Source organism: Ornithorhynchus anatinus, chromosome X3, assembly GCF_004115215.2.
Source record: "Ornithorhynchus anatinus isolate Pmale09 chromosome X3, mOrnAna1.pri.v4, whole genome shotgun sequence".
NCBI lineage: Eukaryota > Metazoa > Chordata > Mammalia > Monotremata > Ornithorhynchidae > Ornithorhynchus > Ornithorhynchus anatinus.
Genome location: NC_041751.1, coordinates 8,141,097 through 8,168,624, shown reverse-complemented (window position 1 = coordinate 8,168,624; position 27,528 = coordinate 8,141,097). Strand labels below are relative to the sequence as shown.

Genomic DNA, 27,528 nt, shown 5'->3' with positions numbered 1-27,528 from the left:
AATTAAGTGATGCATGAAGATATAGCAGGATGTAACACTTTTATCTCCAGTATCTATGGACCTTAAGAGCAAAAACTAAACCTTATCCTGAAATAAAACGTTATTTTTATTTGGAGAAAAACTTCTCTAAATAAAAGGGGACATCAACTGAGAAAGGCAGGGCTGGGTAGTATTTGAGATATTTATTACAGAATGCCATTAATATCACTTTTAATTTTACTGTTAGACCTTTGTGATAAAGGGATCTGCAGAAGAGAACTCTAAAAGTTTAGGTAGATTAAAAAAAAACCCAACCTTCCTACATTTACACCTTAGAGGAAATTGGAGAGAAAGGAAAAAAAATGATAGACAAGACTTGATTTTTCATCTCATTTTTATAGGGTATGCCTCCCCATTAACCCCTATACAAAAAATACCTCCAGGCCTGCTTCCCTCAGGACTATCTTAACCAATTAAGTTGTCATATTTTTTCCCATTGGGAAATGTTTATTGGGTGAAAACCTTCCTTAAAACCTTCTTCCATTTTGAAATATGCAGGCAAAGGCAACCATACATAAATTTATAAAGATGGAGAGGCCAGAATGTGATAATATTAAATTTTGATTACCTTTCGGGACTTGTTCAGATGCTCCCATGTCTAAATAGTAAGATGATCAAAAGGGGAAAGGACACTTGCTCTTAGTTCTATTCCCTTGGGGAATTTGGTATTCATCGCACCATCAGCCCCAAAACACTCATGTAAATTATCCTCCTCTCTAGAAAAAGGAGGGCCAATCAATCAGTAGTATTTATTGAACTCCTGCTGTACAGAGGACTGTAGTGAGCACTTGGGAGAGTACAACAGAAAGAGCAGAATTAGAGAAGTTAGGATGGCCTGGTGGAAAGAGCATGGGCCCGGAAGTCAGAGGAACTGGGTTCTAATCTCTGCTCCACCACTTCTCTGTTGTGTGACCTTCACTTCTCTATGCCTCAGTTACCTCTTCTGTAAAACGGGGATTAAGACTGTGAGCCCCATGTGGGACATGGACTGTGTCCTACCCGTTTATCTTGTATCTAACCCAGTGCTTATGCTGTTCAGGTGTTAACCGCTTAAGAAATACCATTCAAAAAATTAGAGCTGATCCATGTGGTTAAGGAACTTTGAGTTGGTGGAGTGTCCTGCACCTGCTCCCGAGAGAAGTCCTTCATCAGGAAGTTCTGTCACTTGGGACTACAATATCACCTCAGATTCGGGATAATTAAAAGTATCACTCATCTAACTGGATGACTCCAGTACTCATCTTGTAGAGTTCTGATGTCCTATGACACATTCGGTGGGGTTTTGTCTGGTTTTATACACACAGATTAAGTCAAGGTCTTCTGGAGAGCCTAGTTTGACTTAGGCACCTTTTCAATAATAACAATATTAATAATGATAATAGTTAAACACTTACAGTGTGCCAAGTGCTGTGAGCTGTGAGTAGATACAACGTAATCAAGTTGGACACTGTCCCTCTCCCGCACCGAGCTCACAATCTAAGTAGAAGGGAGTAGGATTTAATCCCCATTTTACAGATGAGGAAATTAAAGCCCAGAGAAGTGAAGTGACTTGCCCAAGGTCACAGAGCAGACATTGCAGAACTGGGCTTACAACCCAAGTTCTGTGACTCCCAGGCCAGTGGTCTGTCCTCTGGGCCATGCTGATTCTGTCTCCTTTCTTCACTGGCGTGAGAGATGCATCACTAAATAGGATTGTGTAGGCATCTCAAATGCAACTGGGAAATGCTGCTGCCTCTTCACAACCCACTGATGAATGTCCTTATGCTTTTATTATAACTATGCTTGTCCTTGTCTTTTACTGCTTAGGTATTTGATTCATCTCCACCCCCTTCACCTCCCCTGCCGATTCTTTGACTGAGAGACCCTTGGGTCCAGGACCACATCTAAATCTCATCCGTGTATATTTTCCCAGCTACAAACATACTGCTTTGCACAGTGTAAGTGCTCAATAAACATTTCTGAGTAAATGAAATCTTCCATGCCACTGACTCGCAATGGATTTTTGCATTCAATGGGAAAGCCACTTGATTCTTTTATGCTATTCCTTAGTTCAGTTGCAAGCAAATTCTGCCAGGAACTCCTTTAGAAAAGGTTAAGCACAAAATACCCAACAGAAAGGAGGAAACATTGAAAAATTAAAAAAAATGAAGAACATTATTTTTCTTTTCCATGCCTTTTGCATACTTGGCTAGAGCCATCACACAATACAGAATACCTGGTGTGGTTAACTTCAACTAAAGCTAGTAATTTAATGGGGTAACAATGGAAATAAACCTTTTTCACAGTGAAAACTCTCAATTCATTTTGTCTTCCTTGGCTTAAAGACATAAAAGATGCTAACCCAAAGTGAAGTGTTACTTTGTTTATAGATTTAATTTTAGCAACGTGCTTGAAAATTTGTAATTAAGGTTTAATCATGCGACTAACACTTAAAAAAAGCTAGAAATACTATCAGTGGGTCTCAGTAACTCCTATTATTCTCCATATGGATGGTTTAAAAACTGATATAATAATTAAGCGCTTGAATGAAACCCTAGTTATTGTTTTCCTTTTTAAAAAAAGGCTTATAAAAGTGTGATATTTTTTCTGATATATTTTCTGGAAAGAAGCGCTACCTTATCACTGGGCCTGTCTCTCTGAATGACAGTGAAAAATTAGTGACACAACTGCTTCTAACATTTAATGTCCCAACTGAAATACAATGCCACAGGAGCTGTCATGAGCACCCTTGATGATCTAAGAGTATTTCTAATACCTTGCCGGAAGACATTATTTATTCAAAGCCAATCAATCATATTTTTCATAATCTTATTTCCATTTTGTTTATATGAAAAAGCTACATGAGTAAGACATTGTGTAACTCTCCAAAATACTCTTCAAAGATAATTCAGTCAAAATCATCTCACCCAGCATAATCTGTGCAATTGATATCACCTCGATCTTTTGCTTCCCTAACAGAGTAGCAGATTATGTTAAAACAATTTGATTTATCCCATTAAGTACCCAGTTTGTGCACTTATTGAAAAGGTTTTGAAGTCTTCTATATGGAAGACACCTCTTTCCTTTTCAGACTCACCACTTTTAGTTTTTATTTAAATCTAGGAGGACAGTTACATTTTGTTTTGTACTCTCCCAAGTGCTCAGAACAGTGCTCTGCACACTGTAAGCCCTCAATATTGATTGATTATATTAATCCCCACTAGATAATTTTAACTTAATCTCTAAAATGTAAAGTGCCCTCTTTTGAGAAGGAATTGGCATATGTAGGCAGATTTTAAGCTGTAATAAGAATGGGGAGAGAGAAATTATGCTTTATTTTCATGTTCTTTGGGTGGAGTATTATGCTGCAATTAATACTATTTATGGGTACTCCAGGTTAAGCGATTTGGGTGGTGGGTTCAGAAACCATATGGTTTTTCAACAGCTCCATTGCTACTGGACACTTCCCTTCAGCACTTTTTTATGGCATTTGTTAAATACTTACTATTTATCTGGCACCGTACTAAGTGCTGGGTTAGATACAAGATAATCAGATAGGGCATAATCCCTATCCCACCTGGGGCTCAGAGATTTAATCCCCATTTTAGAGATGAGGTAATTGAGGCAGAGAGAATTTAAATGACTTGCCCAAGGTCACAGAGAAGTCGAGTGGTGGAGCCTGGTTTAGAATCCAGGTCTTTCTGATTCCAGTCTGATTCAGAAACTTCTACAGACTTTAGATTTGGCCCAGGGTTTGTGTGAAGCTACTGGTTGCTTCTCAGCATGGAAAGCTTTCAACTCTATTCCACTGGGATAAGAAAACACTGAAGAAAAGAATGCTCTAGAGAGCACAGGAAATATTGCAACACAGCAGGTCAAGGACGGTGGAAGGAGCAGAAGAGCATTTAACAGGGTTTCATTTGCAAAACATTTAACCCCTAAGTAAATAAGCTGTTTGTTTTGTAATATCTGTGGTTTTCAATGAGTACATGCAATATATTACGGGTCCAAGAAGGTGAAATGGTTTTGATTATTTTGAGGGATGCCTATCTTCTATCGACTGTAATCCTCTTGTGGGAAGGGATTAAATCTACCAACTCTGCTGTACTATACTATCCCACGCGCTTAGCACAGTGCTCTGCATCCATTAAGCACTCAATAAATACCACTTTTTATTGGTATTTAAGAATTCACTAGATGAAAGGAACTCTACTAAGCCCTGAGGTATATACAAGCTAATCAGGTGGGACACAGTGAATGACCCATACGGGGCTCACCGCCTCAATCTCCATTTTAGAGATGAGGTAACTGAGACACAGAGAAGTTAAATGATGTGCTCCAGGTCACACAGCAGACAAGTGGCGGAACTGGGATCAGAACCCAGATGCTCTGACTCCTAGGTCCACACTTCTTCAATCACTTCTCACTGATTGATCAATTGATTGATTGCTATCTACTCGCAGGACATTTCCAGAGAAGTTAAAGAGATCAGTATTTCAGAAGCACGTCGGGAGATAATAGTGATTACGCTGTGGTGGTTCACCGAATGAATCGACTCTGACCCATTTCTATGTTCTGTAAGGGAAAAGTTCACCCTAAGTACAATAGAATGACAGATGCCAAAGAACATGAGCTTGGAATAGAGATATCCAACTGGACCTGATGCTCTAGGTGTAGTTTATGTTAGTGGGAGTTTAATGACATGAATGATGATACTACAACAATCAGTAAATCACATTTATTGAGCTCTTACCACATGCAGAGAACTGTATTAAGTGTTTGGGGAGTATAATTTAACAGAGTTTTTAGACACACTCCTTGAACATCCGGGATTCTTGTTTAGGAATCTCAGGAATATAGAAACCAACTGCCGCACTAAAGAAGGGATGTGGTAATTATTCAAAAACTCCAAAGCAAACAAGAGAGCTACTTGTTTAAAACACAGTGTGTGTGTGTGTTTCGGGGGGAGGGAGGTGAAGAGGGGGCGAGAACTTCCTGAACACCGTGCCAGGAAATCTGTTTCTGGGTGCTACCCAACATTCCCGAGAGTTTACTGTTATTAAATATTTATCTAGGGCTTTGAATACCCACATTGCCGCCCAACCAACAAAAGGGTGCCAAACCAAACAAAATCTCCCCAAGGAGTCTTGTTGCCTAAAAGAACAAGTAGAATACAAAATGTAGGACATGCCCAGATTGGGCCAAGAAACCCATGGGTGAAAAACACTGGTTCCTCGGGAATGTTTTGGAGAATGAAATCGAAGACTGGGGTTTTGTGGGTTTGGGGATTGTTTAATACTCAAGGGGCAGCCTGAAAAATTCTGGGGAAGTGTCCCTGAGACAGTGCTGAGAGGCAGAGAGAGGGAGGAGTGGAGATGTGAGAGATGAAATGTGTGCGAGGAAACAGCCATGTGTTACTTGGAAGCATTAATGTAGACATGTTGACTTTACTCAGCATAGGAAATGACTGGCAAGAGTAAAGGAGAGAAGGGACAGTGTTCAAAGGAAAACATGCTAAGCGGCAGGATAGTGGATAGAGACAGGAGAAGAAGAGGAGCGATTAAAAGAATAGGTTACGGACATCAGGCGAAAGATGCTTTGGAATGAAAGTGAGAGATGATCTCCATGCCAACTTCAAAGGAAATCTTTGTGAAATGGCTTTCATCATCAACGATATTTACTGAGTGCTTACTGTGTGAAGAGAACTGTACTAAGCAGTGGGGAGTTTACCAACAGAGTTGGTAGACAGAGCCCAGGCTTGGGAGTCAGAGGTCATGAGTTCGAATCCCGGCTCTGCCACTTGGCATCAGTGTGACTGTGGGCAAGTCACTTAATTTCCCTGTGCTTCAGTTACCTCATCTGTAAAATGGGGATTAACTGTGAGCCTCACAAGGGACAACCTGATTACCCTGTACCTACCCCAGTGCTTAGAACAGTGCTCTGGACATAGTAAGCGCTTAACAAATACCAACATTATTATTATCATGTTCCCTGCCCACAGCTACCTAGCTTATAGGCTAATAGAGAAAAAGAATGCATGTATATAATAATAATGATGGTATTTGCAGAGAAGCAGCGTGGCTTAGTGGAAGGAGCCCGGGCTTGGGAATCAGAGGTCATGGGTTTGAATCCCGGCTCAGCCGCTTGTCAGCTGTGTGACTTTGGGCAAGTCACTTAACTTTTCTGTGCCTCGTTTACCTCATCTGTAAAATGGGGATTAAGCCTGCGAGCCCCATGTGGGACAGCCTGATCACCTTGTATCCTCTCCAGAGCTTAGAACAGTGCTTGGCACATAGTAAGTGCTTAACAAATGTCATCATTATTATTATTATTAAGCGCTTACTATGTGCCAAGCACTGTTCTAAGAGCTGTGTATAGAGAGCTTGTTGTGGGCAGGGATTGTCTCTATTGTTGTATTGTACTGTCCCAAGTGCTTAGTACAGTGCTCTGCACATAGTAAACGCTCAGTTAATACGATTGAATGAATATATATATATACATATATACACACACACATATATATATATTTTATATACATATATATATAATCTAAGGTTATCATTTTAATAGTTTCTATGCTGTTTTTCATTCCCTCCCACGTAGGCTTTTCCTAGACACAGCAGCAAAGAGGAGCAGACTTTTCTCTAAGGAATTTCGACTCGCCTCGTTAAGTTTGTTTTGTCACAATGTACAGATGACACTTTTTTCCTGCTCATCCTAGGCTCTAGTGATTTTCAAATCTGGCTCCCCCCTTGGTACTTTGAGCTAAGCAAGAATTGAATGGAAGGACCTCAATGGAATCCTGCTCCAGTGCATTAGAACACTAGGTGGAGACTTTGTCCCTTCTCCGAGGATTCAAGTCGGCGGAGACGAAGGGGCCTCTTTGAATTTCACTGTTTTTGAGCATCCTGAGGAAGCACTGGCTCCAGGCTGAGAAGGAGGGAGGCGGGTAGTGACCCCATTCACACTTTTGCAGCTCTCTTTTTAAGAGAGTAAAACACCGCACAGCAGTGAGCACAGTTCTGCGACTCAGAGGACCTGGGTTCTAATCCCGGCCGAGCCGCCTCCCTGCCACGTGACCTTGAGCAAGTCACTTCACTTCTCTGTGCCTTGGTTTTCTCATCTGCAGATATGGGGATTAAACCCTACTCCCTCCTACCTAGATGGTGTGTTCCATGTAGGGGAGGGACTGTCTCCAAACTGATTAATTCGTACCGACTCCAGTGCTTAGATCAGTGCTAGGTGACCAGTAAGCACTTAACAAATATGATAATTATTGTTATTATAGTATTACTGTTGCTATTACCATCATTAAGATGGTAAGTCGACCTCGATCTGGGTTCCAGGGGTTTCGGTGGTAAAGTGAGGGTCCGGGTAAGGCTGTGGAAGGAATGGGCAGCGGCGACTATTGTTCAGGGATAACGAGACAGGAGCCAGAGTTTGGCCCACGCGGCAACGAAGATCAGTGTCTGTTTAGGGGGTGAACCAGAACAAACTGAGGATGAGAGGAAAACAAACTTTTTGGTGGTATACTAAAACCCAAGCAGAGTAATGCAGCTTTCTTTGACTCCTCTGCCTGAGAGGATTCCCAGAGGAATCAAGCAATAGTATTTAGCGAGCACTTACTATTTGCAGAACACTGTCCTAAACACTTGGAAGGGTACGATACAATACAATTGGTAGACACGTTCCCTGCCCATAAGTAGCTTACAGTCTAATAATAATAATAACGTAGGTATTTGTTAAGCGCTTACTATGTGCAGAGCACTGTTCTAAGCGCTGGGGTGGATACAGGGTCATCAGGTTGTCCCACGTGAGGCTCACAGTTAATCCCCATTTTACAGATGAGATAGAGGGACAGTAGACAGGGACAGGAGAATGGAGAGATCTCGAAGCTACACCAGGCTGCAACTGCAATAACTAACCTCGCTTTAATGGCAAGGAAACGTGACTAACTAAAATGTTACTGCTACAACAACTTTCAAAAGATTTAGCTTGAACAGACTGTGTTAAATAGAACAGAAGGTGAGTGGTGCCTTTGCCGGGAATTCCAGCAATGGCGTTTCAGGGGCAGAGTTCGGGTTGTTGTTGCTGTGATGTGAGATGGGGTGAGGGAGATCGGTGGAGTGTGAACGGTCAGCGTTCAGGGTAGATGCTCAGAAATTGACTTTTCATCTTTCCACTGGATATTTTGGAAAATGGGAGTTTACAGTTATGATTTTTCAACCTAACTCTGCCACAATGAAGGCTGACGATTTTACCTCCACCCTCTTTTCTTGGGTATTTGTAACTCATCTTAAGCATCTGTAGAATGTCAATTTTCTTCTCCTTCCAGTGACTGTTCCCTTCTTAAACTGTCCCTTTGCCCTTCCTGTGACCTTCTTCCATGTTTCCCTGCACACCCATCTCCCAAAGAGTTCCATCAGGATTCTCCTTCACTGGTAGATACAATTGCATGAATGAGGTCAGCTGTGCCAATTAGGTTCCATTTGGCGCTACCCGGGCTTTGTATATAATGGCATTTAATAAGTGCTAACAGAAGTCAAAGCACTGTCCTAAGCACTGGGTTACATCCAAGGTGATTGGACAGTCCCTGACCCATATAGGTATCTCAATCTAAGAGGGTAGAGAGACCAAGCAATTTAGGCTCATTTCACAAAATGCAAACTGAGCCACAGAGACGTTAGATGATGGTACCTTTGGGCAGTTCCATAAAATTTAGCTTACGGCATCTAAGGGAGGTCAAGTAGAGTACATACAGAAATCCCCTTGTAGTAAATTTCCCCTGAAAAACTCAATTCCATAGTAGGCACTATATTTCAGCACACAACTCCAAAAGATTAAAAAAAAAACAAAAGAACTGATTTACATACTCTTGAATGGCCATGAACAATTTTATAAAATCTCCAAAGTGGAAGCCCCGTGCAGTGCATATGTTGTTTTGATTTCTGCATCTTTCTGATGGATTTCAAGTATTTTTCGAGAAGAATAATTTAATTCATCATCCTGCCTGATTTGACTGGGGGGTGGATATTAGGAATGGGAAGGAAGACACTGTTTTCCTTCTTTAATAAACCCATTAGTGAGATGATTTCCCATATTTTCAATACTTACCAGGAGTTGTCCCGCGAAACAGATGAAAAGGATGAAGGAAAGCAAGAGGAACGCGACTCCGAAGGAAATCCCAAGGATCGATGTTCTGCCAAAAACAAAAGGTTTGAGGTTAATACAAAAAGGCCAATGCCCAAAAGATCCTTTTAGAAATGTACTCCATCCTCCCTCAGATGGATAATTGAGTAGGTGAAGCTACCATTCCATGTGCCTCCACTTCCTTGGGCCACATCAGGTTAATTCTATTTGGGGCCAATTGTTCTTTGTGAAGCTGCTTGAAAATGACATCATGTGATTATTACAGCCATGCCTGCTGGTAACAATTTCATTGAAGATCTTGATTCATGGTCCACAAGGAAATTATTCAAGTCACTAAATTTAGTTTCACCTTGTTTTCTAAGGGAAGCTATTCTTCTACGAAAACAGTTGATGAGTGCCCCAAGCATTGCAGAGACCCAGATAAACAAAGGCATGAATGATTTAAGTACTTCAAGTTTTGAGAAAAACGGTTGCAATTAGATGGACGGCTATTTTTTGGTTCCTATCTAATGACTGTGTTCACTTTTCTAAGCTGTCATCAATAGCAGGAGCTCTGAGGAAGGGAAACAATGCAGTGAAATTAGACTCCAGGGAAACTTCTCCCTAGGCAAATCAAAATTGAAGCTGCATTGCTGAATAACCATAAATGGGGGACAATTCTGTATTTAGGACTACTAGAGGAAGCAATGAATTCAGAAACTCCTCCCAGGATCCACTTGAGTGTTGTTCCGGCTGGACTGTACGGATCATGGCTGAACCAGAATCCCCAGCTAGATCAAAACTGGGGTTTATTCAATAGCACAAATGGGGACAGAGCATAACGGAACACACAAAGACACGGTTTTCGAGGTAATATTTACAGCCACAGAGGTTTTGAGATGGGCCAATCTGAGGATTTAATTAACAGAAAGCTTGTGGTTGTAATGTGCTAAACTACGTGCTAGGCTTGGGGAAAAGACTGGGAAGCGGGGCTTAGTCTAACATAACCACCCATCCTAAGGTAGTAGCCAAACTAAGCCATTCCAGTTTCCCTTTTGATTCAGATACAGCTTTGACAGAGAGAAATCAAGCAGCGTGGCTCAGTGGAAAGAGCATGGGCTTTGGAGTCAGGGCTCATGAGTTCGAATCCCAGCTCTGCCACTTGTCGGCTGTGTGACTGTGGGCAAGTCACTTCACTTCTCTGTGCCTCAGTTCCCTCATCTGTAAAATGGGGATTAAGACTGTGAGCCCCACGTGGGACAACCTGATTCCCCTATGTCTACCCCAGCGCTTAGAACAGTGCTCGGCACATAGTAAGCGCTTAACAAATACCAACATTATTATTATTATTATTATTTTCTGGGGGGGATTTCAGGGAGAGACAGAGGGTGTAAACTGCACAGCCAACACCCAGGTCCAATTCATGGGTTTCCCTCCACTCTGCCCTCAGGAGAGTTTAGTTCCTCCCTACAGGGAGGTGGAGCTTTTCTCCTTTTGGCAGAGAAGCCGGTCTCTCCCAGAATATTCCAAATGACTCTGATAAGCAGTATTTGGGAAGGGGTGGTCCTAGCCTCTGACAAACTTCCACTCTGCACCAGCATTGCTCTTCGTCTCTCGGTAAATGTGAACTGCCAACTGGAAGGGATGATATTACTTCGGCACGGCACTGCTCTTGTATTATTTAGTCAATTCAGACTCTCACCGACGACCTCATTTATGATGTAATCGTTTTTGCTCTAACACGGTAGTTAGGTTCTTAGAGAAAAAGTGTGGTATAAAGTAACCCTTGAGTCAATGAGAATTGAAGTGTTTAGAAAGTAGATCGTTCAAAGATACCACCCTGACTTACAGTTTTTGACCCAACTCCTTAAATTAGTGTATGCAACACTAGCAAAATGGTTTACACCCTTGACTGTTGTTGTCAGTAAGTGCTAATTCACAAAGTACCGTAAGGTTGCAAAAATGTATATACAATCATACAACATAGAACAGTAGTGCTGAGACAAAAATGCAACAGCTTCACATCTTGACCAATGCGACAAACGTGCCCTACTCTGAATCTACTTGCACCACCTTGTGGATTGTGTTATATCCAGTATTCATTTGTGCTGGGGAAAAAGACACTGCCTAATACTTTCATCAAATTATATTCAAATTAAGTAATGAAAACACACATTATAGGAGAAATGACTTCATATATCTACATGGAGTTTAAGTACTCTCCTGCAAAATTCTTATTATTCCATAGCTGGCTTGGGAAAATCGTAAACAGTTCTTGACAGACTGTGTATGTCAAAAGTCACTGTTTACAAGTGTTGACCTTCTCTGATTTAAGTCTGGATTCAGGCCCATTAAGTCTACTAAGAAATTTGTGTAAGTTAATCAATTTTAATTACATGCTTTACACAAATAATTTCTTTTTAACGTCAAAGAGCAATTGATTCATCCACTCCATGAAAAGCAAATTGTCTTCTCTAGTTGAACGCAGGGAAAAGTACAATCTTTCTTTCAGTGATAATTATTTTGTTGCCAATATTTCTGTCAGGTGGCTGGGACTAAGTATAGATAAGGCTGTTAGAAGACAGTGCAGGTTTTCCTCTCCCGGGGTTCAACCTACATTCTAACGAGTGACGTGGTTTCCAACTTGTGGACTGGAAACAAGACAACAGACATTCAGATCTAGAAATCTAGGTACAAGACATTTTTGTTTCTTAGGGGAAAATCTGCTTCTGTTCTTTATGCCTTTGCTGTAAACACAGTTCATCTGGGAAGCTTCTTTTCTTATTCTTTTGCTTTGTAGTGCCTACAAGAATGAGATTAAAGAGCAGCAATCCTCCAGTATTACAACAGGAACACTCTGAGTGGAGGTGATGCAGGAAGAATTACCCTCGACCGTGAGGGAGGAATTTGTTTTCTACTAGAAAACGGTGCTTGTTCAGAAGGGCAGAATACATTTAGGAGACAGTAGAATATCCAAATTGAAGAGTATTGGCTGACAAAACCCTGAAAGCTATCTAAATGACAAATGGCAAAACGGCACACTCTCGGTATGCTTATCGAATGACCTGCTGAGCACTGAGATTGCTTACCCAATCGGGAATCCTGCAAGACCAACAGGGGCAGAGGAAAGGGACTTGCCGGAGAGGAAATCCTCTCTTGAAATCTACCACACAGAGGTTTACAGAGACAAAATTTCTATCCCCTACAGAGAATCTGGACATAGAGTTCTCTTCCTTCATCCTTGCTCAGGCCACAGCAACACTTCAAGCTGAGCTTCATCCTTCATCCTTGTCCAGCCTGACCTGAATAAAATTGCTGCTTTAAAAACTGTATATATATATATATATATATATACACACACACGCATATATATATATGTAATATCTTCCTTTGACTTATAGTGAGCATAAAATGAATAATCTCAGAACACACCTGAAGACAGTCTGCTTTCATCATCTCAAATGACCAAAACTAATTGTCAACACAGCAAACACACTTCCTTTATTTCCTGTCTGAAAGTAACACTGGCCTTTCATAATGGCAACAGCACAGCATGTAGAAGCTATCTTAGTTTCTAATGTAATACAGAAACAGAAACTTTGCAGTGAAGGATGGAAGCGGAAATCCGTCTGAGAAAAACTAGATATTTCTCCATTAAATACTACTATATGTCTAAGTAGATAACGTTGCGTATTGGGTGTTCAGATGCATTCCATTAGAACCAATTGAACCCGGGTTTATGAAAGATTAACTAAAATTAATCAGCCAAAGTATTTTTTTAACTACCAGCATATCACCTCAGAGAATCTTTTTGGTTTGGCAGGTAGAAATGAAACTTCTAAAAATAAATTTAGCTCACTGTGGGTGTTTCCTACCCTAGTGAGCAGGATTCTGATTCCCAGTAAAAGCTAACAGGACAACTAAGGGTCATGGGTTAATTTAGTTAAGGGAGCCCAATTCAATTAAGGTTATAGGTACACAGAGATTAACAAAGGGAGGCGATACTATATAGATTAGTAACTTCACAACTGGGTGGAAATCTAGCCCATGCTGTGAGACCTTGGGAAAATCACAATTGCTCACTGATTTCAGCAATAAAAAAGGGATGTTGTGTAGAACAACTGCCAAAATAAGCACAAATCAGGCATCTAGGCTTCTGAACCTTTGTGCTCACCATCCACAGCTGAGAGAGCTGACTCAAACTTCAAACCGTCTGTGAGAAGGATTATTTTTCTGGCTTTTGAACACGGTCGTGTAGACTGAGTATTTTAACTAAGAAAAAGCTACAGAGAGTTTCTGGGGGTTGAGAAAAGCTAGCTGAGAAGATTCCTGTTCTGCTACTGTGCCGAATGCTCTATTTCTACCTATTTGGTTGGAGATGCTGTGACAACTAGAGAGAGAAACAGCAGCTAAGAGACCTGCTTCTGCAAATGTTGTTTTACCTGTCGAGATGAACATCAATCAGTTGATTTAGTGGGTGCTTACTGTGTGCAGAGCACTGTACTAAGATCTTGGGAGAGTACGAGACAACAGAGTTGAACATTGTACGGACTGGCATAGGCAAAGCCTTAGAAGGGATTTAGAGGCAGTGTTGAGACTTTAATGAAAGAAAAATCCCTGGGCCTTTTTACTTGTGCTCATTCTGTGCCTTGAACTTCTGCAAATTCTATTAGGTCAAATACCTGGGCATCAACTACATGGTAAGTACTATTATTGTTCTTGCACCTGAATGCACACACTGCTCCTGCTTTAGTAATGGAAATGGCCTCTACATGCATGTAGACAAGATCTACTTCCACTGGAGGGATGTTCCTGATGACATCTGTGACTGCTTCCTGCAGGACAATGGCTAGCTTGGATCTCTGAGAATTCCCTAGAGATGAAAATCAAAGAATGACCATCCGGGCAACCTTGATAGCCAAATGTCTTTTGAAATCATTCCATTATCAAACACAAGGTGTAGTAACTACATGGAGATACAAAAAACGTTGGCAGCATTTCCATGAAGAGACAAAGAGTAGCATCACCCTGTTAGAAAAAGTTGCCATCCCAGAAAGGATAGACAATTCCCTTGCAAATACAACCCAGGTTCTCCGGGCTTTTCGAGATTCTGAGCTATAATGCAACAACTTTTTGATCGATGTAATAGTTTAGATGCTGACCCAACTGACTTGTTTTGGGGAGTTTACATATCAGGATAAATTAAGTCATGTCACCTTATTAAAAATGCAGAATCCAGAAAGAATGTCTTCTCCACGGTAAGAGGTGGCGATCTCCTCCAATGGACTCTGTTGGGTTTCCCAGTGCAAAATATCTGGGATGTTTCTTTCCGTTAGCCTAACGTTAGCGGTTAAGGGCATGTGTGGAATGGGAGTCGGCTAGGTACAAAGGCACTGGGTCCTGTGCGACCCCAACAGGGCTATAAAATATGAGGCAGAAGGCCAGGGTGTAAAGAAGAATGTAGGGTGAAAAGTCAAGTTGTACAAAAAGGTGTAAGATGGAAGGCCAAATGGAATGCAGAGAAGTCCTACTGAAGAAGGCAAGCTGTAAGATCTGAAAGGTCAGGTGTAACTTATGGGTGGAAGATCAGCTGTTGTGGAAAAGATACTGATCACCCTAAGAAAGGAGGTGAGATCAGAAATCGGGGGGGTCCTCAAGGAGGACAAGGAACAGTGGATAGATAGTGTGGGATACCAATCACCCTTTAGGCTATAAATAACAGAGCAATTCAAACGCCTGTTATCCGGTTTTTGGGGACTGCAGAAATAGAAGCCTTTGCTTGCTTAAATGTGCTGCTGTCCGGGTGACTGGATGACCATGAACAGGAAGGACTGTGGGTGGGGTCGTAGGGAGAGTGGGGTTCTCTGGCCATGAGGAATGTCAGGCTAAAGGATTCACCTTTAACAGTTATCAGGTTTAAAAGTGTCTACCAGGAAATATGGTAATTGTTTGCCACACAGTATTGTGATATGGAACAAGAGTGTAGGAAAATTCTTCCTCCCCACCAAAGTTCCCTACACTTATTCTACATACTGGGTATAATACTTCATGGAAATTCCTCCAAAGACACCTGAGTCTCAAGGATAACTTCACTGTAAAACTCTTCTGCGTCCAAGCTTGTTCGTGTTTGAATCAACAAGAGAAAGGTGCTCATTGAGGGGAGCTGTTCGATAGTCCTGTGTCAAAAGCTGTTTCCAGTGTTTACTGTAAGATCAGTGCTATCGCCGGAGGGGGGGTTGTGGGGGAGGCTTTATCAGGTATAATCTAGGTTACTATGGCCATATTTCCAATATATCATACTACATCCAAAAGGTTGTACCAAAAATTAGATAAAAATTGTATATACTTACTTTGGTAATACTAATATCTGCACAATAAAGATGCAGAAGAATATGAGACAAGCGCAAGTCACATAATACTTGAATGCTGGTAGAGTAGTTGCTCTGTACTAGAAAAATAAATTAGAATCCATTAATAAGAGTTTAAGAGGTGGATTGCATGCAATTATCCAGGAGCTTAATTTGCACTTGGAACATACATCACCGACTTAAATAATAGATTGTGGCAAAACGGCCACACTGTGAAACATATCACAGTGGCCGTTCACTCAGTAGTGATGAATAGTAGATATTTGAAATCCCATACCATCATGCACACTTTTACAATATAGAGCTTCTTTCCTCTGCTTGTTATGCAGCAAAATTGCTTCCAAAGACTTTTAATTTTTATTTGGCTATCTTCTTAGAAATATGGGATCTTTTTTCGACACTATTAACTATATCCAGAAAAGGAATGAGGGTTTGGCCTGAAGAAACTATGGTGGAGTGAAATACTGAATAGTCTCTAATCACAATCAATCAATAAATCAGTGGAAATTATGGGGGTCTTATTCTATGAATAAGCAGTTTCCTAAGCACTCGGGAGAGTACAGGAACAGTGACAATGATAACAATAATGATAACAACTGTGACGTGCCCAAGGTCACACAGCAGGCAAGTGAAGGACTTGGCCTTAGAACCTAGGTCCTCTGGGCCTGCTGTGGGGATTGCTCCATTGTTCTTTAAACTGCCTAGAGAGTGGGATCTCTGAAAGCAAATATGGCCTTACAATAGGCTAAGTGATGCATTACATTAAAGGAAAACATGATCGGGTGCTTGTGAGGATGTTAGAATGAAATGTGTAAGAAAAATACCATATCTGATGCAAATGCACTTCATTTTACCAAGACGAAGCATTAACCTATGAAGCGGTATGGCCTAATGGAAAGAGCACAAATCTAGGTGTCATGTGACCTGGGTTCTAGTCCCAGCTCTCCAAGTTGCCTTCTGTGTGACCCTGGGCAAGTCTCTTGACTTTTCTGTACCTCAGTTTCCCCATCAGTAAAATGGAAATACAATATCTGTTCTTCCTGCTATTTAGACTGATTAGGGACAGAGATTGTGTCTGATCTGATTGCCTTGGCCCTACCCCAGCTCTTAAACAGTGTTTTGCATATAGTAAGTGCTTAATAAATAGCACAATTATTATTATTCCTACTAATAATAACCACGCTAAAGTATCCACGAATAGAGCATTTGCAACAACACTGGTAACTGATTGGGTTCTATAGGAATGTATGACTTAGATTTAATGCACAGGAGAAGTGGCTGCTTTTGTTCCTTTCCCCTTCTCTCTGTCTCTTGTCCAGTCTACTCATCCAAGAGTGTTACTTTCACCAGGGCAATCAGAGGAGGTGAGTGGAATCAATTTAATGTATCTATTGACGGCTTCCTGTGTGCAGACTATGGTACTGAGCACCTGGGAGAGCATGATAGAGCAGTTCTAATATTGCTGGGGAGGGAAAGAAAGGGTTAGGAAACAGGTCCTTGGATAATAGCAGAAGAAAGGCCCAGAATGTGTAATTTCAAAACCCCACTCTTTAAATCATTAGCCTCACCAGATTCTTTCCCAAAGCTCAGATTTTGGCCTCTGTGACTAGGTATACATGTAAACTTACATGAGTCAGGGCCTGATACATATAAACAAATCTTCATCTATCTAAACATTTATTCCTAAACTACCGATGTCTTGCTAACTGTTCAGTATTACTGTCATGCACTTTGATAATTATTGCTATTGAAAAGCCATAATAATTTGCATGTTAATAAAGTTATGCTAATGTAAATCCTGAGATGTGATTAAAATGTGTGCATTCAACTGAACTCTTGCTTTTTTACATTTTTAATTCAATCATGAACACAAATTAGGAAGAAGTAACAGTAAAATATTTATCGAAAAACATAGTCTATTGAGGGAAAGATACGGTTTTGGATTGAAATCAATAACGCTCTAGAAAGAACTGTTATTTACGGAACAGTAATTCAAGCAAAAAATGACCAACACAAAACGTATCGAGCGGTAGTTTTGCAAATGCTAAGAAAGGCAAAGCTCATCCATTAGAATCAGGTGAGCTGTCCTTTTCAGCTGAAAAGCCAAAGATGTGGTAGTGATTTCATGAAGTGATTTCATCAAGCCTCCTGGTAATATTAAGTCAATTTTAATCACATGGCACAGAAAGTTATCTTGGGAAGAATTTTCATTTTGATGTGGGTGCCGGTTGATCTGAGTGCAGGCTGTAGTCGAATATTGCAATTTGGGAATATTAATGACTTCAACATATGGCTCGGATGGCAAACAAAATTTTAAACCAAGCTGTCGTTTTTTTAAAAAAACTTGTTAGCTTGGAGTTTTACAAATGAAACTGGAAATTTTCCAGCCAAATTATGTAAATTACTTCTCTCTCATCCCCCTTTTATATCAATTAAAAACAAAAGGCGATGGGAGACAGAAGCATCGAAATGAAGTTCAGCAAATAGGAAAAAAGTGGAAGTTTTAGTGTGTTCTTTCCCATACGATATTCATTTTGTGGGTTAGCTGCAATTAGGTTACAGTTTGGTGCTAACTGGCAATGGAATTTGTATCATAGTAATTTCTCAGTTTTGAGACACGAGGAAAGCAACCAGATTCCCCAAAAGTTGAAAATTCCATTATTTTCTAACTTTCAAACACAGATGTGAATAGGAACTACACTTTGCAGAACAGTAAAAAGTTTTGAAATAAACTACCATTTTCTAATGTCCAACTGGCTTAAAACAACCCTAAAACCTTTCTCCCCCAATTTTTCACAATGAGAAAACCAGGCATTATATTATGGCTTTCCAGTTTGGCACAACTACCGAAACATCTGTTCACCCAATCTCTTCCTGAGAGATGCAATAAGCATGGGGTGGATCATGGCAGGACGGTTAAAAAAAGAAAAAAAATCAGGTCTCCCCATGGTAACAAAATAGATCCAGAGGAGAAACGATGGAAGTCAAAAGTAATTCCAGTGTGCTTAGCTGTGCTTTGAAGGCCACATGTAAAGAACATAAAAAAAATACTCAAGAAAATCTTTTATGACTGTAGCATTTCAGATAAAATAAGTGGTTTAGAAGTGAAAATAGCTTACCTCTTTTTCTAGGGTTTTGTTATAGAAAAGCAATGAGATTCTTTGAATGTCTTCGGACTTGAGCCACTGCCTGGAAATAAAATGGAGAGACACATCAGTCAGTCATTCATTTATTCAATCATATTTATTGCGTGCTAACTGTGTGCAAAGCACTATATTAAGCACTTGAGGAGTACAATATAGCAGTAAACAGACACATTCCCTGCCCACAACAAATAATTATACCTATTGAGCGCTTACTGTACTAAGCACATGGGAGAGTACAATATAACAGAATTGGTAGATATGTTCCCTGCCAATATTCAGACTACCAATCTCCCTGCCTTCAAGTCCTTGTTTAGGTCACATCTCCTCCAAGAGGCCTTTCCAATTAAGCCCTCTTTTTTCCCCGACTCGCTCTCCCTTTTACGTTGACTAAGCACTTGGATCCGTACCCTTTGGTCACTTGGAATTCACCCCCACTCAGCCCCACAGCACTTAAGTACAGATCCGTAATTTATTTATATTAATGTCTTTCTCCCCCTCTAGACTGTAAACTCATTTGGAGATAGGGAACATGTCCACCAACTCTTGTACTTTCCCAAAGTCACTTCCCTGCTTGAAGGATGGGGAATGGGCTCAAAAACTCCGCAGGGCCTTCCAACCTAGGATTCTATATGTGTTCTGAGAGTGGCTGTCCTCCTTCTTTCTGTGGTGGTCATTCATTCATTCATTCATCCAATCGTATTTATTGAGCGCTTACTGGGTGCAGAGCATTGTAGTAAGCTCTTGGAAAGTACAATACCGCAATAAAGATAGACAATCCCTGCTCACAATGGGCTTACAGTCTAGAGTCTGGTCCTAATTTGATTGCTGAAATTCTCCCTTGTAACTTCAATTTTTATCACGATGGAAGATGCTCCAATTCCCCACATAAATATAAAAATTACCTACATGTTTATATTTTATGACCAAGTGCGACCCCGACACAAATAATAAAGAGGATGATGAGCTAATGATAGTAGTGGAGTTGACCTTTGGCTTGAAAACAATGTTGATAGTGATAAAAAAGCATCTATGAATGTGAATATCTTTGAGAGAGAATATCTTTTCACTCTCTGTTCGTGATATTACCTATGCATCTTTATTTTCCACTTGAATCCCCAAAGTAAATAAAAATCAATCAGTGAATAGCAAGGGAAAAAGCTAGGGCTAAAGAAGTTGAATTTAGAAGGCTATAAAGAAGCAAACCAAACATTTTGGATAATGATTCCTATGACAGACATGCACATTTGTATCATTTATCAATGATGAAATAATTTAAAGCTTATTTATTCTATTTAATGATTGCCCACTGAATTTCCATTTAGAAATTATAATTTAAAAGCAGTAGAAAGGTCAAACGTAAAGCTAGGAGCCACATTCTCTAATTAAAATTATTGATGATATAAGCATTTTTCAGAATTTTCATCAACTGTGTGCAATCAGGCATTTTAACAGCTTCTTAATAGTTCTTCGGACTTGATCTATTGAATATAAATTCAAAAATCTTCAGGGCCACAGAGTTTTGCTCATCCCACAAAATATTCATCCGTTCCACCCCTGTTAGGGTAGCTATTACTTGAGTTAGATACCAGACAGTCCAGCTTTTAGCGGGTCTGTCTTTCCACTACTGATACAGCACCAGATGCCTCTGTGTCTGGTATTTTCATTTAAAACGTCCAGCCTCTCCACATTTTGGCTCCTGTCTCTGAGTCCTGAAGAATTTATTGGGCATCACTAGTCCTCATAGGAGTCTGAGAAAGGAAAACAATGGCTGGAGAGCCAAGAGGGGAGGGGAGAGGGGTCAGAGGTCCTGGCAACATGGTCTAGGCCCTGCAGATTTCCGCAAAGGACCTTTTCAGAAGCCTGTGTAAAGATCATAACCAAACTAATGATAACGCTGTTAATTGCGTTACTTAAGTACTGACTTACTATGCGCCAAGCACTGTGCTAAGTGTTGGGTTGGGTGCAAGATAACTGGGTCAGATAGAGTCCCTGCCCAATGTGGGGAAGCCTAGGGGAAAATATCACTGGTCTGGGAGGCAGAGGACCTGGATTCCAATCCCAGTTCTGCCACTTGTCTACTGCATGACCTGGGGCAAATCACTTCACTTCTCCGGGCCTCAGTTACCTCATGGGTAAACTGGAGATTAAATTCCCTCCCTACAACTAAAACGGTGAGCCCCATTTGGGACAGGGACTGCGTCCAACTTGTTTATCTCGTACTTAGCTCAGCCCTTAGAACGGTGCGTGGCACATTGTAAGTGCCAAATGAATACCATTTAAAAATCATCTAAGGGGAGGGGACAACAGATATTTAATCCCCACTTTAGAGATGAGGAAACTGAGGGACAGAGAAGGTAAGTGATTTGCCCAAAGTTACAAATGGGCTAGTGGGGAAACTATAACTAAAACCCAGAACTCCTGTCTCCCAATCCTCTGATCTTTCTACTTGGGTCCTGCTACTTGGCTGATTGGGCAGTAACAAAATGCTGCCAAGTAAATTGTAACGCAAAACCTAAGAAACGGATGTCTCCTATTATTCTCCATTGCCACTAGCAGCCACCCTGAACCATTTTCACCAATAGATCTCTTTTTCTTACCAGTCCATGCTTTCTAGTGTTACTCATCACTAGACTAAGCACTTTCAGCATTCATCTATAATACAGATACCCCTGAAAACCCTTCCCCAGAAGAAATGTAAAACAGAGGAGAGGTCTCTGACTCACTCTTAGCCCTGCTGATTAGTTCTCATCAGCCCCTGGACTGATATCTTTCGGCTTACCGCACGTGGGCATTTACTAATTTCTATCACTCCTCTAGATTTTTTAAAAATGACCCAATACTCTTGTTAAGAATCTAACTATTCTACTTGCTGATTGTATGGACACAGAGAATACAGAACATTCAGAGAAAATAGAGAAAAGTTTGTCTGAAAGAGAGCTGAGAAACATAACTACATTCATCAAAAACAAAAGCATTTGCTAACTGCACATTAACGGCACAGCAGAGATATAACTAACAGCCTAGGTTTAAAGAGAGTCACAGGTACTGAATTCAATTACTTACTGGACAGTAATGATTTATTTTAAGATACAAGATCATGCCTCTGAATCTTACATGCAAAATGAATCTTGCTGATTTAGGTCTGAGCCCCATTGTAGGAGCTAAAAATGGACTGAGGAGCAACATGCCTCCAAAGTAGGAGTACAGTGGGGTCTTTAGCTATTAGCATTATGTCTGGCCTCATTTACCTTCCTCATTAATGGTCTGGAAATGGAAAAGGTTGTTTATTAAACCTGCAGGTGGTAGAAGGCAAGGAATTAATGAAAATAGAAACATCAATGGAGAAATTACATCAAAGGACAAGAGAGGTTAAATATTTAGTAAGCAATAACCAAATGCGATTGAACCTGACCAAAGTCCCCAGAGTAGGTTGCCATTTTATTTCTTCTTTTTGGTTTGTTGGGAGTCTGTGATGGCTCTAGTGATTCTGTTTGATTTGTGGAACTTCTTGGTTTGCAGGGTTTGGATGGGGGAAGACCAGAGCACGAGACGTCCTTCGTGTGGAACATACAGAAAGAACACATCCCTGCATTACAGGAGGAGTCAGGATACTATCCAGGAGTCAGGAGAAATGGAGGAGGGAATAAAGCAAAGAAGGACAACAGCAAAGTGGAATGTCAATCAGTCTGCCGTTCATGTTTATTGAGTGCAGAATGTGTCAGAGCACCATACCAAGCACTTGGGAGAATAAAATATCACAGACATATTCACTGCCTACAGCGAGCTTACAGTCCTGAGAAATTTCAGAAACAAGTCCCATTGGGAATCCTGATTTTGTCGGGACAAACACTCCAAAGAGACCAAAGGACAACCTGGCCTAGGTTCAGATCCTGCTGTGTGATTCTCTTTGTTCTCTGGGTTTCAGGCCAGGAGCTGCACCTGCTTCAATAATCTTGCACATACGGAACACTACCCTGACTGCTGAGCCACACAGTAGGAGCTCAATAAATATGATTGATTGATTCCAATCTGCCATGGAACAACTGCATATGTGCAGCAATCCCCACCAGACATGAGTTCCGGCTACTTTTGGCCTGGCACCTCACCGACGCTGTTCAGTTCCACGATCAGGCTGGGACTGGGGCAGACTGGGTAGGACTGGACTACTCTGGTTTAAAGGGTTTGGATGGAGAAAGATCTTTTTAGAATGGCAGATGACATAACGTGGACGTACTTTTGAGCATTGATTCCATCGATGGCCTGAATCATCCTCTCGTTCAGTTCCTCTTCAAATCTTTTCTTCTGGGATTTAGTTCTGGAAAGGGGGACATTTGGAAAGCACTTAAAAGTACTAAAACGTTTTGTGTTGGCTCAAAATACAAGACTGAACATTAAAAAAGGGCACTAACAGGTAATTTTGAGAAAAATTACTGGAAAGATGATGAAGATGAAAACTAATATTAGGGAAAGGACTCGTTAATATTGTCTTTTTTCGGCCCTGGATAGTTCTTTTTAAAAAGGTTGGTCATATATTATTGTACTGCAAAACAGTCAGTAATTCCTCACAGGGTTAATGTTGTCGTCTTGGACATGGCTCACTAGGTCAACTTTTTAGGGAAGCCTCATTCCTTAGGTTCTATTTTGAATACCCAGTGTTCACCTTTGTGCATTCAAAGACCCAGTTTGAAAACATAGCATTTATCATCATGTTGGGGATTCCTCAGAAATTGGGAAATAACAATTACAGGTCTGAACTTGGAGACGTAATCTGTCAACAAGAAATCATTGGAAAATGTATTGGGCTAAAGCAACAAGTACAATGGCATTATAAAAATTCCATATGGTAATTTGACAATTGGCTACAGAGTAGAAAATTTGGGAATCACATCTTTTAAACTAATTAAAAATCTCTCAGAAAAGAAAAAGAAAACCTTCTTGCTAACTCATCTTGATCTTAACCTTTATATGAATAAAACTACTCTTTGAAGAAAGTGTGCTCAATTATTTGGAACCTGTCTGATTAAATTACTTTCTGAATCATTCTTTGATTATGCACTAGGCATAATCAATTGTGTACTTACACTCAACATTCAAAGTGCAGGTCACCGGATTAATGCCCTACTCAAAAGCAAATTTACAGGAATCTCGAATCTTGGCAGCATTAACCTTAGCGTTAATGGATGAACTCTTTCATTCTCTCATGAAGCAATTACATTATTTCATCATTTAGTCTAAAAGATACATAGATATTCTTTTTTGTTACACATTTTCTCCTTTGGGGGGCTTATCTGGTCCCGTGGCTCCAATTACCACTTCTATGAGGATGACCCCCAAATATACCTCACAAACTCTGACTTCTTTTCTTCCCTACAATCTCACATTTCCTTCTATTGCCAAGATAACTCTAGTTGTATAATAATAATAATTATGGCATTTGTTAAGTGCTTACTATGTGCAGAGCACTCTTCTAAGCGCTGGGGTAGATACAGGGTAGTCAGATTGTCCCACATGGGGCTAACATTTTTTAATCCCCATTTTTACAGATGAGGTAACTGAGGCACAGAGAAGTTAAGTGACTTGCCCAAGGTCACACAGGAGACAAGCAGCGGAGTCAGAGTCGGGATTAGAACCCTCGACCTCTGACTCCCAAGCTTCCAGGCTCTTTCCACTAAGCCACGCTGCTTCTGTTCTGCTGACACCTGACGCTCAGTATGTGCAAAACAGTACTCCACATCTTCCCATCCAAATTCTCTCTTCCTCCTGACTTCCCCATCACAATTGATAACAACACCATCCTCCTCATCTCTGAAGCCTACAATCTTGCCATTATTCTTGACTCATCCATTTCTTTCAACCCCTATATTGTATGTCACTAAATCCTGTTGGTTTTCCTTCCAAAACATTTCCAGGATTGGCCAGTTCCTCTTTATCCTCACTAATTTCCCTGCCTCCAGCTTCTCCCCTCTCCAATCCATACTTCACTCTACTGCCTGGATCATTTTTCTAAAACATTACATCTCTCCACTCAGCAAACACTTCCAATTGGTTTCCCATTTCCTCTCCACCCTCACCAATTATCCTCCCCACCTTCAAGAGGCCTCCAAGATGCCTTTCCTGACTAAGCCCTCCTTTCTTCTTATCCCACTCCCTTCTGCATCGCCTTGACTTGCTCCCTTTATTCATCCACCTCCCAAGGCCCACAGCACTTTGGTGCGTATCTGTCATTTATTTATTGATATTAATGTCTGTCTCCCCCTCTAGAATGTAAGTTAGTTGTGGGCAGAGAATGTCTGCTTATATTGTATTCTCCGAAGCGCTTAGTTCAGTGCTACGCACATCCTGAGCTCTCAATAGATGTGATCGACTCAGTAGAAACTCTTAACCACTGGCATCAAATCATTAGATCAGCTCTCTCCCTCCTATTTATCCACTCCCTTTCCCCACTATACCCCAGCTCATGTCCTCTGTCCCTCTCAAGCTTAACCTACTCAATTTGCCTCCTTTTCATCTCTCCCACTGCTGACTCTCATTCGCTAAACCTTCCTGGAACTTCTGCCCTCTTCATAGCCAGCAGTACACAGTTCTCCCCATCTTCAAAATCCTTTTTATAGGACATCTCCTTCAGGAGGTCTTAACCAATTAACTTCTAATCTTCCCATTTTATATCACCCCATCTTCCACTTTACCACTTCTGCACCTCCTGAACTCATAAAGTACTCACAGCGTCTTGTAGCATTAATGAATATATAAATATATACCTTACATACCTAAGTACTAACTCATGTACATGTCCTTCCTTCTTCCTTCTAGTTGAAATTTATTTTAGAGTCTCTCCCTAACTAGATTTTAAGCTCTAGAGGGCAAGATATCATGTCTAATTCTGTTTTACTCTCCCAGGCTTTTAGTAATCTGTACAAAGTAGGTCTCCAATAAATAATATTGATGAATTTATTGAATAGACTATCACTTGTCATTTACATAAGTTTCCCCTTTCATCTGATGTCTTTATTGCATTTTCGTCGAATACCATCCTTATGAAACTTCAAATCTAGAAGGCTGCAGCAAGAGGTGCATTTTAGGGACTGACATTTTCAATTCAATAAATTCTTAATCCAGTGGAAGTAGCATGGCTTCGTGGAAAGAGTACAAGCCTGAGAATCGGAGGACCTGGGTCTAATCTCAACTCGATCACTTGTCTGCTGTGTGCCCTTGGACGAGTCACTTCACTTCTCTGAGCGTCAGTTACCTCATCTATAAAATAGGGCTTAATAGTGTGAGCCCCCGTAGGACACAGACTGTATCCAGCCTGATTATCTTGTATCTTCCCCAGTGCTTAGTATGGTGACTGGCGCATTGTAAGCTCTTAACAAATACCATTCTATAAAAGATATGAAAGTATGCTGGATTTTCATCCATTATTATCTCAGGTCTACACTCCTTTTTCTAGTGTACACCTGTACTCAACATGCTGGTTTTCTGATGTGAAAAGTCAAGTGACATTGAGTGCTTACTATGTGCAGAGCACTGTACTAAACACTCGGGAAAGTACAACAGAAATAGCAGATATGTTCCCTGCCCGTAATGAGTCTAGAGAGGGAGACAGCTACTAATATAAATAATTTATAACAGATATCAATAATACGATTTTCTGGAAGAACCAGTTTTATTAAGTCAGTTCTTCCAAGGTAAAATCAGAAAGTTATATCTTGCTACAAATGTTGAAGTTCAGACTGTACCTTATCGTGCGATGTTGAAAATGATGTTGACCCATTGGCACATCCTAGAAAAAACCCAGCATATATGTCAGTCACAGAACATGTATTCCACATTTTTAAAAATATTGTGGTATTTGCCTTAATTTTTTTTCCATTCTGATCCCTTATCTCTAAAACAGAGATGCACAAATGAGAATACTAATTAAAGGAACTACAAATAATCACTATTCCCACACAGTATTTGTTTCATATTGCTTGACTGCTCTGTCTTGTTCTAGGTTTAAGAGGGATGGAGAATACGTAGAGACAATTTTTTAAAAAAACAACCCATAATGCTCTGAGAATAAGACCTATAAATTAAGCTTAAGGCCATTTATATTAACCGAGATAATTCTTAAAATAATTGGTATTAGCCTACGATGTTCTTCCCCAGTTACATCTTCGCAAATTTCACTAAGCGTTACGCAACTGTAATGATTCGATACATTGATTTTCATCCTTTACTGTTTAAGCACTTATCCTCATAGCCATCTTTTCTTTGCCTTCTCCTGCCTGTGTCTTTTTTTGTGTGTGTGTTTGTCTCCCCTGCTTGTTAACTCCTTGGAAAGTATACCACTGAAAAGCTAGGTTCTTCTCTTTTCTATAGACAGTAAGCCCTTTGTGGGAAGGAATCACATCTATCGACTCTATTATCTTGTACTTTCCAAACGCTTGGTACGGTGCTTTGCACACAGTAAAGGCTCGATGAATATCATTGATTTATTGACTGATTGATTCTTTAATGACTGTGGGATTTAGAATGACATAAAGAAGTCCATACTGTGGTGCTAATCTTGCCATTTTCTGTAGTCATGCTGTCCCTGTGATGAAGGTGAGCAAAAGGCTTGGCTGCTCCCCATGACTCCAAATACCGGGTCATGCGGACCGAAGCCCTCATCTTGGCTCCGTCTAATGTGTGCCGGGGTCTAAAGAGGTGTTGAGGACTTCGCCTTTCTCCCTGGAAAAGAAAATAAAAATTAGCCTCATATGCTTCGATTCACCCAAAGGCAGGGATTGATAATAGAAAGGCAAAATGTCCACAGTGACTGAATTATATTGCCTTCTACTCTATGCCAAACACGATCCTATATGGTGGGGAAGACGGAATACGAT

General features: G+C 40.6%; 1 protein-coding gene across 2 annotated transcripts in view; it reads right to left on the bottom strand.

The window, feature by feature from the left end:
* The window catches only part of ADCY2 (adenylate cyclase 2), a 242,188-nt gene that overhangs the window by 42,512 nt on the left and 172,148 nt on the right, over window positions 1-27,528 (bottom strand). For both annotated transcript variants that reach the window (XM_029054073.1, XM_029054074.2), the window contains exons 10-15: window positions 27,197-27,373; window positions 26,398-26,441; window positions 22,896-22,976; window positions 18,635-18,704; window positions 15,498-15,595; window positions 9,133-9,217 (exon numbers count right to left, since the gene is read on the bottom strand). In XM_029054073.1, coding sequence (XP_028909906.1) covers window positions 9,133-9,217; window positions 15,498-15,595; window positions 18,635-18,704; window positions 22,896-22,976; window positions 26,398-26,441; window positions 27,197-27,373 — 555 coding nt within the window. The remainder of the gene's footprint in view (window positions 1-9,132; window positions 9,218-15,497; window positions 15,596-18,634; window positions 18,705-22,895; window positions 22,977-26,397; window positions 26,442-27,196; window positions 27,374-27,528) is intronic.